Source organism: Numida meleagris, chromosome 1 (genome assembly GCF_002078875.1).
Source record: "Numida meleagris isolate 19003 breed g44 Domestic line chromosome 1, NumMel1.0, whole genome shotgun sequence".
Taxonomy (NCBI): Eukaryota; Metazoa; Chordata; class Aves; order Galliformes; family Numididae; genus Numida; species Numida meleagris.
This window is the reverse complement of record NC_034409.1, coordinates 36950286-36968205: the sequence shown is the minus strand read 5'-3', so window position 1 is coordinate 36968205 and position 17920 is coordinate 36950286. Positions and strand designations below refer to the sequence as shown.

General features: G+C 42.3%; 1 protein-coding gene across 1 annotated transcript in view; it reads right to left on the bottom strand.

The window, feature by feature from the left end:
• Nucleotides 1-17221, bottom strand: part of TPH2 (tryptophan hydroxylase 2) — a 53638-nt gene extending 36417 nt beyond the window's left edge. The window contains exons 1-6 of the mRNA XM_021385188.1: nt 16652-17221; nt 12204-12356; nt 10428-10611; nt 10222-10322; nt 6543-6610; nt 803-999 (exon numbers count right to left, since the gene is read on the bottom strand). Coding sequence (XP_021240863.1) covers nt 803-999; nt 6543-6610; nt 10222-10322; nt 10428-10611; nt 12204-12356; nt 16652-17146 — 1198 coding nt within the window. The 5' untranslated portion in view covers nt 17147-17221. The remainder of the gene's footprint in view (nt 1-802; nt 1000-6542; nt 6611-10221; nt 10323-10427; nt 10612-12203; nt 12357-16651) is intronic.

Here is a 17920-nt window from a genome sequence, read left to right as displayed (position 1 = left end):
ATAAATTTTGCATTTCTTTTAGTTAAAAATTTACTTTGCACACTTGGGAGAACACACTTTTTCTTTTTTCTCTACATAACACTTAACATCCCATAACATTGTTTTCTAAACACATGTCTTTACAATATTTTCATTCCTGAGATCCCAAAGAAGAAGATTAAGGAATAAGTACGCGTGTCTGAAAGAACCTCTGGGGAGAAGAGAAAATCTTAACTCTTTAGCAACTCTGAGTTAAAAACCAGCAGGTTCTTCTTGTCTGCCACTTCTCCTTCCACATGGAATACATTTCCATTACAGATGAGAAAGCAGAGTATTTTCAAACTTAAATGTGTAATATCCTGATCATTTATAAATACCACAGAAGTTGTAGATCATCCACGGAGTCCCACTGAGTTTTTTCAATACATCAATGTGAGCTTCATGAGGTTTTAAGCATTCAGGAGAGCCTCATATTTTCCTTTTTCCTTTACTGCCTAGATATAGCGGGAACACATACTGTGGTTATCAGGACACCCACCCTCTGTTACCAGAACAGCAGAGCTAACCCAGCTCTTTTTCATCATACAGGACTTTTCTCCCTGTGCAGGACAACATCAATGTGGTATGTGATTATTTAACTCATCTCAGCTTCAAACACATACAACCATCCTCACTCAGCAAATTCTCTCCCATGAAGAATATAAACCAAATTTGGCTGGTAGTACTGGGAGCCTTTCCATTCAATATGCTTTGCATTACATTCCAATAGAAAGGAGTGTTTTCAGGAAACATTTTATACTGATAAATCAAATATGAATCTTACCTTTAAGAAAAATAGAAACATCTTCCAGCTGAGGCACATTATCCTCTCTATACCCACAGTACTTGGTCAGCAGAGGAAAGTTTTTTAAATATTCACGACAAGCATGAGTGGGATAGAGTTTACTGAGTTCCCTGAACACCACTCCCCATGTTTTAATTTCTTCAGCTGTGTACTCCACTCTGGGAATGGGTTGACCACTGTTGGAGAAAAAAAAAAAAAAAGAAAAGAAAAAAAACAGATAGAGAGTATATTTGAATACAGTCAGACTGTATATCGACTCTGCATGGCAAAATTTCTGTGCTACTTAAATAACTATAATTACATAGAGCCTGTTAAAAAAACAAGCTATTTTAAAGTGATAACTAGATGCTTTTTTCTTAGAATTTCTTCCTAATGCTATGTTGTACACATTACATTTATTTCATAAGAACTGCATTTCTTAACAAGCAATGAGATGATTTCCACTACATAATAGAAAAATGGATTTCCTATATGATGCATTTGTATACCAAAGCAATAGCTCTGCTTTCTGTCACTGATGTCTTTGTAATGGTTAGCTGAAGATCCAAATTCAGTTTAACTTATACATTCAGTAAGACCATCAGTTGATTGCATGCTCTGTCCATTCCTTAAAACTCATAATATTCACAGAGCATCATTACCTAGCATTTTGAAAAATAAAGATTAGGCAATTGTGTGTTTACAAGAAAGTAGATGTTTAGAAACAAGTGGAACCAACAAAATACATATCCTTATTATTTAGACCATTGTGCACATGTGTTTGGAACCCCACATTCATTCAGGACTACATGATGAGGAAGCCAACCTCGGAGCCAACAGCCCAGAATAAGTGAAACTAAGATTTTAAACACATCTCTCAGTATTTTTCTTCTGCACAATTTCTCTGCCTCCTCCTCCTTACATAGATGCAGAGAAATTGCAGAGCAGGAGCCTCCCAGGGAGCTTGCTGATCTGTCTCTGACATCCAAGATTTGCCTCGAGTGGTTACAGCTCATTCAAAACTGAATGACAGCGTGGAGTGTGAGGGGCTCCTTCCAATTTGCGCTGCCTTGTATTTAGCTTTAAGGAATTTCCCATGACACAGTCTTCATCTTTCATTATGACTTCCCTCTAGAAACTTTATAATCTTTCTCTGGATTTAACATTCACTATCTACTATAAGTAACTATGAAATCTGCCATCTTCTCAGGTATCCTTCCCTTCTCTCAGACTGCTAACGAGCACAGATTAGCCAAAGGGATTCACAGGTCCCTACCTCCCACAGTCCAGCCGTATTGCTGGCATCGTGGGCACTCACAGCTCACTGCTGCAGCATCCTCTGCAGTCCCAGACGGCTGCCTCAGCTGACCCACCAACAGGGTGCACAGGGAAATCCCTCTGCAGCAGAACTACAGTGCTACGTATTTGCTAGGGCAGTTGAGTCTCCCTCCTGGCTCTCACCTGGTTTATAATCCTGTTTTCACCATGCCAGGTAACAAGGAATGAGTCCTTCTGTCACATGCGACCGCTGCTATGCAGTCCCTCCGTGCACAAAGAGAAGAGCCTCTGCCCTGCATTCGTTTGTGGTTGTCCCCTTATCTTTATTGAAAACTTACTATTTAATCCTCTCGCCTTCCACTCTATCAAAGTATTTTGATCCATAGCAGTGTCTGTCAGTCAAAGGATACTTTGTATGAGGCACTCACACTTGTCAAAGACACGCTGAACATCAAATACATTAAATCTGCTAGTTCCCCTTCAGCCACTCTTTTGCAGACCTGACAAGAATTGCAATGCAGGTGGTGAAGCACTGCTCACCAGCAGAAGCTGCACTGGGTCCATGTCTGTTATGCTGTGGGAGTCAATCCTGCAGATCCAGTATCTGTCTTCACCTGCACAGTCCATCAATCTTAAGCTGCCTGCCAGCTCGTGGGAAGCATAACACAGCTACTCTAAATCATATCGTGCACGCCAGGTACAAATAGGCTGTTACTCCACCCACTTGGGGCTGCCAGAGCTGTGCAGGAGCCTCACCCCCCTTTCCCTGGATGCAACCTCTACTATGGATACAGCCAGTACAGGTCAGCACCGGCCCAGCAAAGCTGAAGAAATCTGAGCACCAGTGGAAAAAAATAAAGTTTCTGTTTAGCATGTTACTAGAGAGGTATAAAGAAGATCAAGGTCCTGAAGCTTGTTCACTAAGAGGTTTATAACGTAGTAATTGTTTCAATTAATTCATTAGCACTGAAATAAGGTTCACTGAACATTAATTCCTTATTAGAATTTATGCCTAGGAGCACTGATCTTATTTTAAGATGATGGCGATACTGCTGTCTTAATAAAGAGTGCTTTCTTTATTGAGAGGATCGAGGTAGCCAGACTCAAGGGAGGACTGCGCCATTCTTTCAGTTATCTCACCCTCTTACAAGCAAGACCCACCTTGCTTTCATCACCCAATAAATCACACCAAAGGACAGCCTAGTCAGCCTCAAGAAAACTGGCTTTGCAAGGACATTAAAGGCTAACCTAACCTGAATTTTTATTTCCCCTTATTAAAATGGGGTCTTTCCATTTTGCCACGGTCACGAGCTATCAACTCACATTATGAATTCCCTCTATAAGACTTGTATTTTTCTTCCAGATTTCATTTTCTCAACACTTTTGCAATCTCTAATCAATCTCAAAGGGCTAATTAGCAAGATTAACACATTTTCACTATCTTTAAGATAGAAGCTAAGTGAAGGAGGGAGGAATATTTATTTTTTGGTCCACTTATTTCACACAGCTTATCTTCATTGATGTGCTCTATTAACACATCTTTCCCTTTAACACCTAGCACCAGCAAGGATCTGCTCCTCTAGGTTCACATCTTAGTGTTTTTCTCTCTCTCCCCAACTGAGGCCTCTTTATGTTCTGTCAAAGAAGGACATCTACTACTACAGAAGAGCAACTCATAAAGGAAATGCCAGTCAGGGATTTTCAACTCAACAATTTTTGACAAAGCCATCTCCTTGAGCCAATGTTTTGTAGCCAAATCTCTTCATTACTTTTTTTTTTTTTTTAAGGAACCGAGTTTGTTTGTTTGTTTGTTTGTTAAACACAGGAGACAATAATTAGAAATGCATCAACCTCAGTTTTCAATGAGGAAGAAATACTGAGAGGTTCAAGACAATGCTCTAAATGTGTCTCTAAGAGAAGTCCTTATACCAAAATTGTATTTTCCATTATCATGAAGCTCTCCCAACATTTCCTGACAGACCTGTTCTTTCTGCATAAATAAGTAAACAAGTAAGTAAGCAGTCTTCAGACCACAAAAGAAGGTGCAATGAGACTGCAGTGTAGTGTCAAGACACCTGAACTAATTCTGAATGCACCAGCATGGGTAGCAGAAATAGTTCGGCTGTAGCAGCACAAGGTCCTCCTGGAGGTGATTTTCTCCTCACCAGGCTGTCTCTGAGAGCAGACCTATCCAGAGAGAGACTGACTGTACAGCCCCATGGATATGGCACATCCAAGAGGTGAAAAAAAGTCATGTTGGCAGACCTGAGGAGCATGAATGAGTTTTTGCCACATCTTAGGTAACTGCACAGATTAGTGGCCTCTAAGCCGTTTTACTGGTTCTGGGCTTAAAAGATTCAAAGAATCTCGTTTTCCTGCTGCTCCTGCTACCACGAAGAGTGTGAAATCTTTTAAAATGTTTGACAGTATCACTGGGACGCAGGAGTATTTCTGAGCAGATTTGCCCCCAAATAACCTCTGCAGAAATGGCTACTCAGTCTTCAAAATCCAAAGAAGAAAAAGAATTTTCCTTCCCTTTATCTTTTTTCCTGGGAACGTGCAAGATTTTTCTGAAAATATGTTTCTTACTAGGTTCAGGGGAAAAAATCCTTCTAGCAGAAGACCAACCACTGCTCAGTGAGCCAGCAGGACCTTTCCAACACTTAGGCAGCTTAGAGGGGGAGAAGAGACGAAGATATTGCCAACAGCTTAGCAGCTGTGAGATGCAGGGCACTACCATTTTCCTTACTAATAAACGCAGAACTGTCCTAGTTTACGAAGAGAGATCTAGAAGCACACAGTATGCCCTCATCCACAGGTATCTGCTTGACATTTCACACTGCAGCAAATGTTAGGCAAGAATAACCAACTCTGCAGCAAGCATGAAACTGGAAAATAAAATCAATCAGCTGTAAACAAACAAAAAACTTGCCTCGACTTTAATCTGAAAACTGACTAAGCTTAGGACTTACACAGACAAAGGGATCAAACTACAGAGCCTGGGAAGCTTCTCCATCAACCACCACCCAGTCCCAGCATGGAGAAACTCAGTGTGCTGGATGAATGCCACGAGCACCCAGACAAACAAATGCCACCGTGGGCTGAAGAAAGGGAAAGCAAACACTGGCACTTGGACATTTACTGTACTGGTAACAGCATAACAACAGGAATGGAACAAAAGTAAAGGAGAAAGATAATTAGGATTATATGGTCACAAAGTAGTCTTAGTCTTCCTGTCCCAACCTCCAGTCTCCTACAGCTCATGAATTAACCTTAAACTAAGAACAAAGAAAGCAGAACCAAAAAAACTTCTAAAATGCTTTTCTGAATTGCTTCCTGATAGGACATGCCTTTCATGAAGGCGGAAAACAACTGTTGTGCTCTGCATTCTTTAAATAATATACTTCGAAGTCTCAAAGGAGAAAAAAAATCTGAAAATGTATGGTAATGTGGAAAGGAACATGAAATTAGTATGTTGTTTCTGCTGAGAATGAGGGCAAACAAAACAGAGCCTAATTAGAATTAGCTGAATCCTTACATAAGAAAAAAATTGCAACACAGTAGGTATTTGTAGGTAGCACAGAAAGTTTTCTAACTTCTAGGGATGGCAGCAAATCGAAAACACTGACTTGACATCAAAAAAGATCAGAAGGTGGAACCACAAACAGCATACTTATGCACAGACACCAGCTCCATAAACTACAGAGAAATCCACCTACTGAATTCTGAGGGATTCAGAAGCTTATAGCTGTGGTAGCAAAATTCATAAATGGCATTTTGCAGCATCCAGCATATTAAGAGCACGAAAAGAAAATAATCATTTCCTGTTAATTCCTTTTTCAGTTAGTTTGTCTAACTACAGCTTTCCCAGTTTTGGACCAAATCTTAGGATCCTCAGGACCTGACTCTTATCCTGTTCCCCAAAGGTAGAGATGTCATTCATTTAATAATTGTGACTAATTTTGAGAACTCATCCTGTTACAATGGTAGAAATCAAACCATTATGACAGACACGACACTTGTGTGAAGCATGGTACTCCTACTGTGTACAACATTTTCCTTTGGGTGCCAATCCAGGCACGTCTAACAGTTCTCCTCACAAGAAGCACAACTTTCTATGGTTCAAATAGTGAGTAATGATTTGGCATACAGCAACCACATAGGGACACTGGATGTGTGCAATTCAGCAGTACATCAGATTTTCAATAATAACAGTTCCTTAAGTTTAATCAGCTGTTAATAAAACGCTGAAAAGGTAGTGCTTGCACTTCAAATGTTTTCCTTCCTTGCCTGGATCTGTACTGAAAATGTAACAGGATTTCAAGCATCAGGTTTGCACAGGCTGCACCAGTGGTAGTTTAAAGGATGACTTTGTCTACTGCAAAACTTCCTCCTACGGAATTAAGTAGAGCATGAATTCTAACTAGTCAGCAGCCCAGGGAAGAATTATACCAGTACTTACTATTTATAGCTCATGGCAACATCCACAAAGTATTTTCTTCTCTGTCGATAGACATTGTCTTTAAATCCCTTAAGGAAGGAAGAAGAAAGTAATTTATAACAAAGACAGAAAATTAGCTGTGAGAATTATAAATCATTAAAGTGTTTACCCAGTACCAAATTATATTGTATTTTGATTAACACCATCTTCTGGATTGTAAGAGAAAAATATCTTTTGCCTTTTTCCCCCACCAAAGTCCCACAGGGGTGTTTTTAAGATTGGTTTGTGCATAGGTAGTCATTTTTCCAAGGCACTGAAAAAGAGAAACTGTTTTCCTGTCATTTCATCTCATACAGGTTTTCCTTAATCTGTATGGAGATCTACAGGCAGGCATAAAGCAGAGTAACTGACCTTTTCTTAATACATCTGTCATCACTAGAAGACAGAAGGTGCCGAGAGTTCACAAGTAACTCATTTTGAAGATGCTACTTCAGCAGTTGCCATCTTAACCAACGCATGAGAGATTGTGCCAACAGCCTCCAACAGCAAAAACACACACTGCTCCAATTTGAGCTGCAGTTCAAGCTCCCTGCATATTAGGCTACAGAAGGTTCTAACTTTTTGCATATAAAGTGCAAAAGAGCTGCATAACACATACAGGCCAGTCGTAACAGCCCCTTAAGCTACTCAAAATCAAAACATCATCTCTTGTATATCTACAAAAAATTTAGACAAGTCAGGTTTTGGACTACAGAAGAGCTACCTACTTTCAAGAGGTTACAAGCAGGACTTGTAACCTCTTGAAAACGGAAAAGAGTAAAGTTATCTAAGTGCCACAGTTCATAGCACCAAAAGTATGTTTACATTTCCTCAAGTGCCATGACTTAAATGGGCTGCTCCCATCACCTAGTCACAGCTGAAAAGTAAAACACATTTTTTCCTTACTGCACACATACACAGATCAGCAAAGGGAATGAAAACACTATGTATTTTGATTTGAAATGTTTATGAGTTTGTACAAGAAAACTCAAAAGGTATTTTATGGCCCCATAACCAAAGCTGTGCAGCTAGGGCAGAGCAAGGGAGAACATCAGAGGACTGCGGAAAGGATTGAAGCCTCCACTCTCACACAGGACAGCAGAGGCCTTACACAACACCCTTCAGGTACTGAACAATTCAATGTATACAAGCTGGGAGAACTCCTTAAGAGCAGCCCTGCAGAGAAGGACTTAGGGGTTCTGATTGATGAAAACTTAACATGAGCCAGCAGTGTGCACTTGCAGCCCAGAAGGCCAATGTTATCTGGGGCTCCATCAGAAGAGGGGTGGCCAGCAGGGCAAGGGAGGTGATTGTCCCCCCTCTATTCTGCCCTCGTGAGGCCCCAGCTGGAGTACTGCATCCCAGTCTGGGGTCTCCAGCACAGGAAGGATGTAGAGCTTTTGGAGAGGGTCCGTAGAAGGCCACGAGGACAATCCAAGGGCTGGAGCACCTCTCCTATGAAGACAGGCTGAAGGAACTGGGCTTGTTCAGCGTGGAAAAGAGAAGGCTGCAGGGAGATCTCATTACAGCCTTCCAGTATTTTAAGGGAGCTTATAAACATGAAGGATATCAACTTTTTCACAGGTAGATAGTGATAGAACAAGGGGAAATCATTTTAAACTAAAAGAAGGGAGATTTAGATTAGATGTCAGGGAGAAGGTCTTTACTGAGAGGGTGGAGAGGTGCTGGAACAGGCTGCTCAGAGAGGCTGTGGAGGCCCCGTCCCAGGAGGTGAGTAAGGCCAGGCTGAATAGGGCCCTGGGCAGCCTGATCTATTACTTGATCTAGTGGCTGGCAGCCCTGCCTGTGGCAAGGGGGTTGGAACTTGACAGTCCTTGGGGTCCCTTTCAACCCAAGCCATTCTATGATTATATGATCCTTTTTATAACACGCCATTCATTTGGTTATCAACTTGCTGTGCATAACTACTGTGAGATCAGTTACTTCATGAACTCAAACAACTGTCTGCCTCCCTAATCCTGCATTTCTGGGGCCTGCTTTCAACAGGGCATAGCACCCTCCCTGTGAAATGCCACAGAAGAGTCAAGAATGATGTTATAATCAATGGTGCTCACACAGAGAAGCTTTTTGACAGGCAAGAACTTGTGATATTTTGGAGCGTATCTTTGTCTACATAATACCTTTTTACACTAGCATTATGTTACTCAGCTGTAACATTCAACAGACAAAATGGGCTGGATGACAGCATAGGTGACTTGAATGTCCACCACATGCAGTGAAATCAAGACAGAAGCCATTAGCCAACATGGAAGGGGTTAGAACCTAAACTAGTGCTATACTGATTCCATAATGGAGTAATTCTCTTTGGTCTGGCATCTACACACCACCACCAAGGAACAGAGCAGGCACCAGAACTGGCATCTGAAAGGCCAATCACAGATTTTATAGTTTTTTTCCCCATCTCTAATATCTAGTGTGCTGCATACGCTAACAAATGGTGTGTAAATTATGTTCATAAGAGTTCCCTCAAGTGTAAAATGTATATTCATATAATGCAAATGTCTTTTTTCATTGTCTGTAAAACTGAAGGCAGATTTTCAGTAGAGCACTCAACTATTTAATGAAGGCACCAGCTCAGAACATAAAACAGTATCAAATGGCTCATCACAATCATCAACTCAAGGCTAGAATGAGTTGCCATTAAGGCCTCTGTTTGAACCAAATTACTGTTAATGGTTGAAGGTAATCAAGAGATTTTTCCATTCTGAGAAAATATTAGGTAAATCCTAGCTTGTCATTAAGAAGTATGTGGCAGAAATCAGGATCCAGGAGCATGCTCCCCAGCTGTGGGCCCACAGTGCAGGAAAAGCTCACATTCAGGTACTTCAGGTCATACCTTTCTTTCAGCTGGAAGCTTCCTTACAATACAAGTTGAATTCAGCCTTCACAGTAGGAATAATACAATTAGTTGCTACTAGTAGTGCTCAACCAAAGGGTTCAAAGGTGGAAACTTCGATTTGAAACAAGCAAATATCCCTTAGCACAAATGCATGCAATCATCTGCCATCTAAAGAATTAGATGTTAAGCATTTATGGACTTGAGCCAAATGGAATGAAACAATTTTTTTTTTTTGTCTTTTACACTGAGCATTTGGCACCACTACAGGTATCACTTATGTGAAATGCAAGCTTGACTCCTGTCACTGAAGTCAGGAAACAATATGAGACACCTTCCCATCTGCTGCGTTCCCTTCTGTACGCAAAAACAGGAATGTGTTGCTGTTTTATTTTGCAATTATCTCTTGAGTGGCCAGGAAGTCTTTTTCCATAATTCTTTCTTCCCTGACACCTAAGTTAATATCTATCTTAGATAAAGAGCCACTTGTGACAGAACCTAAGGTCACATTGATCTAAACTCTTCTGTTTGTCTGAAAACTCCTAACAACCAGCTAAATAAAAAGTAAATAAATAAGAACAGCAAAGAAAGAGGACAAAGTTGTTCAAGAGAAAGTTTTCTGGAGGACATCTTCTTGCATGTCTACCTACAGAAAAGGATAATTAATTCACTGAAAACACTGAACAGAACTAAATACCAACCATGCTCAGAAAAGTACTCAAAAACAGCAGTCAATAGAATTTTTATTTGACTGGCAAACAATGTGAACGAATTATCTACAATACAATTTTATGTTACACTTACAGGGTGATCTGCATCCAGCTCAGATCCATACATCAAAACTCTTTGTGAGCATTTGTCTAATTCAGATATCTTCCGGGGAAACCAAGGGACACAGTCAAGATCTGCAGAAGACAGAATGAGTTAGATATACTGAGTATAAGATTATTGCTATACCTCTGCAAAACATCTGTGAGTCTATGAACGAAGCAATACAGAAGGAGCCTTGCCTTCTTCATCAGTCCAGATGTTTTCTGGTGGATTTAGAGACACGATATTAGTTTGAAACTTGAGCAACTGGATTAGTTCGTTAAATTCCTTCTTACTGCAGTCACAGTCCACAAAAATTTCTACCTCTGAGTTCCTTCTCTTCGATTTTCGTGATTCAATATGAACCATACTCACATGTTTCTCCTGCAGAAAGAATAAACAACAGATTAAATATAGACATATCAGTTAGATGGCAGCATTGATGGCATATTCCTCAGGAAGGTTCTTCCAGCTTTCAAACGAAGGTCTCCTCTGGTACAGGCAACCAGCAGTTTCTGATTTTCCACATCTGAATCCACACAGTAGCTAACAGTTTCAGTGGCACACTCCATAAGGTACGTATACAATGCATCTCCTTAGCTAACACATTCATGCAACAAATTTGCAGAAGGAAAAGACTCCATTTGCTGAGGGCTTTGAATCTGCTGTTTGTAGACCAACAGATTACAGAAGCCAAGCAGGATAATTTTGATCATCAGTTCCTGAATAACACAGGCCATAGGACTCCTTCCCAGCTGGCACGGGGATAGCGGTTTCACACATGCTCTTCTGAAATAGGGAAGGTGTCTTTGATCTACCCTAGGTTTAGAAGACAACATAATCCCACCCTTCCCATGCTCAAATTGCTCAGTGACTACACGAATGCAGGTGATCTCTCTGCAACACCTTCCAGACACATTTTAAAAAGCAGAATGAATTATAAGTAAGTTGTTCTCAAGAAGGGAGAGTTGACATCTATATCCAGGATTTCATGCCCATGGGACAGAGGTTCAGAGGTCTGAACTCATTGAATAATTTAAGCCAGAGCTTCAGTGAAACTCTTTGGAGAGAAGATGGGTTAAAAACATCTCTTTCTGCAGTTCCTATTGGCTCACTTATCCTTCTCCTGCTTCCGCTGAGCAACCTGGTTCCTGGTAATCTCCCTCCCAGGGGTCTAACTCACTCCTCTTTCAACATCTGGGCAGTCTAGATATACGCATCAGCCTTGGTAATCTGCTCCCAGAGCCAACTCCTGTAATTTAAGATCAGTAATGCCCTGCGCTCCCACAACTGTACCCCTCTGATGGTTTATGATGAAGAGGTACACTCCAAACCACCTCTTAACATTTTCTTCACTGTAGAGACTGAGCAGCCTAAGGCTTTCATCATGGTGCTTTGCCTTAATTGTCCTCAGACTTGCCTTCAAGTCCTCTTCAAAGCATTAATATGGTAAGCAGACTGCATAGAGTACCAGCAGTCTGACTGAAGACCACCAATTGTTTGGGGATCTATATGGGAACCAATACTTCACAATTTAAGTTCTAGTTAGACAGAAAGCTCTGACCCTGCAAGCAGTTAAAGGTGCACTTAAATTTATGACAAAACATTGTCCTGCAGCAAGGCTGTCATCACCATCTGACTTTGAGCATATAATTCAGACTCTGAGCTCCTCTCTCAAACTGCTTCCTTTCATCGTGGTCTGTAAAGAGAACTTCAAACCTAATTTACAGTGTTGAGAATCACACTTCAGAAATCTAAAGTGAATAGTGCCAATATCAACATCACAGTTAAACTTTGTTCCAGAAAATTCTCCGAGAGTCTTAAATGCTTTGTTGAATGATCCATAAAACCTGAAGTTACACTCTGCAGATTCACTAAAAGTAACTGCACTCCACGGTGCATTAATTTATACCAACAAAGAGCCTGACCTCAGTATCCTTCCTCATCTGGTCAGCACAATGATTTGTAAGCTTTACCTGGAAGAGCCGGAGAGCTTTCACCAATCCTCCAACTTCATTCTTCAAGGAAAACACCACAGCTGTCTTTCCACCTTCAGAAACTGATTCACCTTTCCCATTTCCCTTATTGCCTTTTTTGTCCTCATTTTTCCCAGAGCTTGATCTGTTTATCTACAAATGGATAAAGAACGGCATCGATTCAGTTGCAAAAGGGCATTTCCCAGAAGGAAGACTTATTACATAAATATAAATTTTTGTTAGAAAATAGCTGAATTGAACCCATCCAGACTTAATTTAAAAGGTAATTTATTTACCTGAAACCAGAATCACAGGTATATATACACACATAGGATACAAATATGATGATATTTTTAGGGCAACGCTATCAACGGTAATAAAGAAAGTGAACGGAGATGGTCAGAATTACCACAAAACCACTAATTGCAGTGATACTAATCTATCTGTAAGTCAGCTCAAGATGATTTATACTGGTCTGTATTTCTGTATTATCTGTCAGCAGAGTCCAATACTCTGACCAGCTGCTTTTAGCCGTTCCACACATGGGGAGCATAATGCTTAGTACGAAGCATACTTAACTGAAGATGTATGATGTTACACAGGAATTATGATTTAGCAGAATGATACTTAACACACTGAAAACAGACTACAAATGCAAGTTATACTTAGCAAAAAACTGCAATCTCAGTAGACAATTCAATCACAACATCATTGTGATTTGCATTTCTGGTCTATTACTGGTTGTGAGACCATACTCGGTGAGTGGTGGCCAATGGCTCCACATGTGGATGGAGATCAGTGAAAAGTAGCGTCCCTCAGAGGTCAGTTCTGGGACTGATGCTCTTTAACATCTTCATCAGTGACATCGACAGTGGGATCAAATGCACCCTCAACAGGTTTGCAGATAACACCAAGCTGTGGGGTGCAGTTGACATGCCCAAGGGACAGAATGCCATTCAGAGAGACCTAGACAGGCTCCAGCAATGGGCCCAGGAGAACCTCATGAGGTTCAATAAATCCAAGTACAAGGTCTTGCACATGAGTCATGGCAACCCCAGCTATCAGTACAAGTTGGGGGATGAAAGGATAGACTACAGCCCTACCAAAAAGGACTCGGGAGTACTGGTGAATGGGAAGCTGGGCATGAGCCAGCAATGTGCCCTTGCAGCCCAGAAAGCCAACTGTATCCTGGGCTGCATCAAAGCAGCATGGCCAGCAGGGCAAGGGAGATGATCCTGCCCCTCTGCTCTGTGCTGGTGAGACCTCACCTGGAGTACCTGGTGTGGAGTTCTTAGTAAAGGAGAGACAGACCTGTTGGAATGACTCCAGAGGAGGACCACAAAAATGATCCAAGTGATCTCCCTACAAGGATAGGCTGAGAGAGCTGGGGCTGTTCAGCCTGGAGAAGGCTCCAGGGAGACTAGAGAGTGGCCTTTCAGTATCTAAAGGGCAGGGGGAGGGGGGGAAGCTATAAGAAGGGGACAGACTCTTTAGCAGGGTCTGTTGGGATAGGGCAAGGCAAAATTGTTTCAAACTGAGACATTTACACTGTATGTAAGAAAAAAAGGTGTTGTTTTTTTTTTTTTTAAACAATGTGTGGTAGGGCACTTAAACAGGTTGCCCAGAGAGGTGGTGGATACCTCATCCCTGAAAATGTTCAAGGTCAGACTGGACCAGGCGCTGAGCAATCTGTTCCAGCTGTAGGTATCCTTGTTCACTGCAGGGGAGTTGGACCCGATGGTCTTTAAAGGTCCCTTCCAACTCATGGAATTCTATAGTTCTCTGATCCTGTGCTCAATGTTACTGGGCTGTGCATTCCCAGTCACGGGGAAGGAATATGTGGACTGAGGCCACTGACCTTGCAGTTACCCTGTTAGTGGTGTAGTTTTCATACCCATACTGGGCTGAGCCATGTATTCACTTCCACCATACTGGTTGGGTTAACTCAGGGAGACATTCATGCTTTTCTAAGGAACTTTAGGAGAAACATTTATACCAACAGTTGATCCATGTAATTGTTGATAGCCATGTATTTAAAGCAAAGGGCACCCTCCAGTACCCTGTGCCAAGGTAAGAAAAAAAAAAAAAAAAAACAACCACACAGCTTCTTGCAGCAGTTGTAGTCAGTCACACTCAGCCTTATTCACTGAGCCTTCTTCCATTGCTGGGGTTTATTGGTCAGTCATGCTCATCAAATGTAGAATACAAAATTTATGTTTTATTTCATCCAGATTTTCAAAAAAAAAAAAAAAAGAAATGTGGACTTTTTTCAGTCAACTGAAATTCTGTTGAGATGCAACAGAACAGTGAGTTGGGCTTCTTAGGCTCCACAGACAGTTCCAGTACTACTTACCACAATTTTCAAAAATTGGTCTACATTTTCCAACACCCAGGTTGTGACTCAGAGAAATGCTGTCCTCAGTGAGATGCTAACCACTTTTTGAACAACAGTATCACCAGTAATATGGACACTAAAAGACACGTGAACTTCGGAATTAAGAGTCATACACAACAATTCTACAACAGTTCTTTGTTAAATTGTAGAAAATAACCTAAGAATGGGTGGAGTTTTTAAACAGGTCTCAACACCTGGTTAAAGCCAAGTTAAATCTCTATTCCTGTTCTCTTCCCTAGCAGGTAGGGCTGCCAAGGTGAGTTATCGCACCTGCATGATAACTGTGGCTCTATCTAAGGCAATGGGCTTTAGTAGAGTCTCCGTGTGTTTCCAAAAAATGTTGTGTCATCAGGAGCTTTCTGTCCCAGGAAAAGAAAAAAATAGTACAATTCAGCCTGATTCTCTTCAAACTGGATTAGCTAAGATGCTTTCTTAGAAATAGATATTGCTGACAGAGATGAGGTATTTACATCACATCCATCTCAATGCAGCCACATGTCTCATTTCAAACTGGTATGCTTTTCTCTGCTGTGTGAGACCACTGGATATCCTAAGGATTTTTATTTTTTTTTCAAGCACAAGAATGCACTGAATTAAGATGAGGGCTAGCTGAAATGCATCTTCTTACTGAAAGCCACTGCTTAAAACAGTGCAGGTTAAACTACCCTAGCTAGTTTCAGCCCATACTAGAAGGTTCCCGTGGTCTTTTCTCATCATTTATCAGATTATACTTAAATCATTTGGAAAAAGTAATTCTGCTTGTGAAGTGGTACATCAAGGCATTCAAGCACATTTATTTTTTAGTAAATGAGTTTATATGATTCTTCTGGCTGAGGGATTTGCTTAGGGACAGTCTAGGGGAAGGTCACTTTGGCTTTAACTTCAATAATGTTTGGGATTTGGCTGAGAAATTTTCACACGTATGAAGCACACAGATGCTGCTTATATGGCATCCACGCTTCTTCACTGTACGCTGCTTCCTGGAAGCTAGGCACGGAGGATCACATAGCCTGAGCACCTCGGTACCACTGATTCCTCAGGGAAACGAGAGCGCCTGGCACCCTCCAAGACTGCCCACTACTTCCAAACGAGCATTATCTGAAGTGATGACTGAAAGCCTCTCTCAAGCATGAGAAAAGCAGATTAGCTAATCGTTACGAGACCAATTAAAGAGGCTGAGATACTGCAAGAACTCAAATCTTATCAGCCATGCCTATTATTTAATTATAAAGTGTTTTAATGGCAAGCAGATCAACCATCCTAATGAAAATGAGTTATCCGGAGCAAGTGCAAGTACTCAGGAATGAAGGAGTGACCTACAGCAGAACTCAGCAAAGAAAGTAACTCAAACAAAAGCTGTAGAACAAATGGATCCCATTTAATGCAACATTTTTGACAGAAATAAACGACACAGAAACAAGAGTATTATATATTTTCCTGTAAGACCCGTTCACAAGTGGTACAAGTGAGCACATCCCATTGGTTCAACTCAAATTATCAAAGCCTCCACACGTGCTGCAGATTAGGCATACAATTTTATGGGCTCTAGGTCTTGAAAACCCTACATATTCACCCTATTCAGAGCGGATGAGATCACGAGCCCCCAGTACTAACAGAATAAGCCCACTCAAAGCCATTTACCCGTAGACGCCGGCACCTGCCGGTCCCAGCCGCCCGCAGCGGAGCCGCGCTGCTCCCCACGAGCACCTTTCTGACCACAGCTTGCTGCCATCAAACACGATTTAAGCGTCACGCTGCGACGTTTGCGAGCGCCCTGACACAGCCTCGGTACACAGAGCCGGCGCTCGGGAACACCTGAGCTGGGCTCCCGTGCTTTGATAGCGCTGCAGCAGCGCGGTTATCCTCCGTGCTTGCCTCTCTAGCGAAACTTTCGCTGTTGTTTGAGGACACCCTCGCGGCAGCGCTGGGAAGCAGCACCCGTTAGACTCGCAGCAGCCACCAGCGGCACCTGCAGCCGCTGAGGAACTGCCGGCCCGGCCTCAAAGTTAACCCCCCGCTCCCGGGCTGTCCCGCTCCCAGCCCCGCCACTTACGGTGAGGCCGCCGGGGCGCTCCTCAGGCAGGGCCGAGTCCAGCGAGAAGCCCCTCCTCGCCCAGTACTTGCTGGAGAACATCATCATGGCGGGCTGCATGGGGCCAGCCAGGCGGGGCAGCACCGCGCTCTCCTCCTCGCTTTCCGCGCCGCCTTTTATACGGCCCCGCGGGGGCTGACGGAAAGCCGCCGAGGGGGGACCCGGCGTCGGGTGACGGAGCCGCCGGCGGGCGGGCGAGCGGGCGCCCTCGGTCTCGCTTACCTCATTCACCTCCGGGCAGCCCTCAGCGCTCGCTCCTCGGGAGCCCCGGGGGAGCTGCGCCAGAGCCCAGCACGGCCCGGCCGTGGGGTGGCCCCAGGGCAGCGGCTTCAGCTCCTCACACCTCAGTGCCCACCGTGGTGGCCTGCCTTGAACCCAACCAGAGAGCCCCAGACCACCCCGTGTCAGGAGCTCCAGCCCCACGAGCTGGCTTTGAGTGGGGGCACATGTGGACATGGGGACAGCAGGCCTCAGTGCACGCCATCGATAAATAAAAGGAGTGGAAAGTTGAACAGAGTTATTTCCACATCAGCTTTGATGTGAGGAATTCTTTGATGTAGAAACTCATCTTTCCTCATTTTTTTTTTTTTTATTAAGAATTCTTTGGTGAAAAATGTAGGCAGGTTCAGAGAGGAAGCATTAAGGGGTAGGAAATCTATCTTATAATGAAAGACTTAACAAACCTTCTGTATTAAAGCGTGATTGATGACACAGAAAGAATATTTCCACTAAAAAAGGATGCTTAATTGGAGAAAGCTTTTTAGCCGAAGCAGCAGTGGCTGTGTTTTCTACCTCAGTAAGGGCCAGGCTCTGATCTAACCACAACATCAATAAAGCAATTAATTATCTGTGGAGGTAAAACAGTCCAGTATGGATCCTACAGGTCTGTTTTTGTAGTGGACAACTTCACCTGTCTCTGAATTGCTTATGTCTCAAGGGTAAAGATTTTTTCTAAAGAACTTGCTTCCTACTTAATATCAGGCTTGTAGAACCTCACAAACTGTAAATGAGCAGAAAGTAATTGCTCAAACAATAACTCGACACTCAAATCTACTCATAAAATAGTTTTAGGATTTTTTATTTCTCTTATACCCACATACTGAAATCAAATACTCATTTTGTCACTTATTGTTGTCACTTTTTCATCCTATTTTTTCCCTCTCCAGAACTCTCACTTTCCAAAACTTTTCCACTAGCTACTTTGAGTAAGTTATACAGCATAGAACCAAA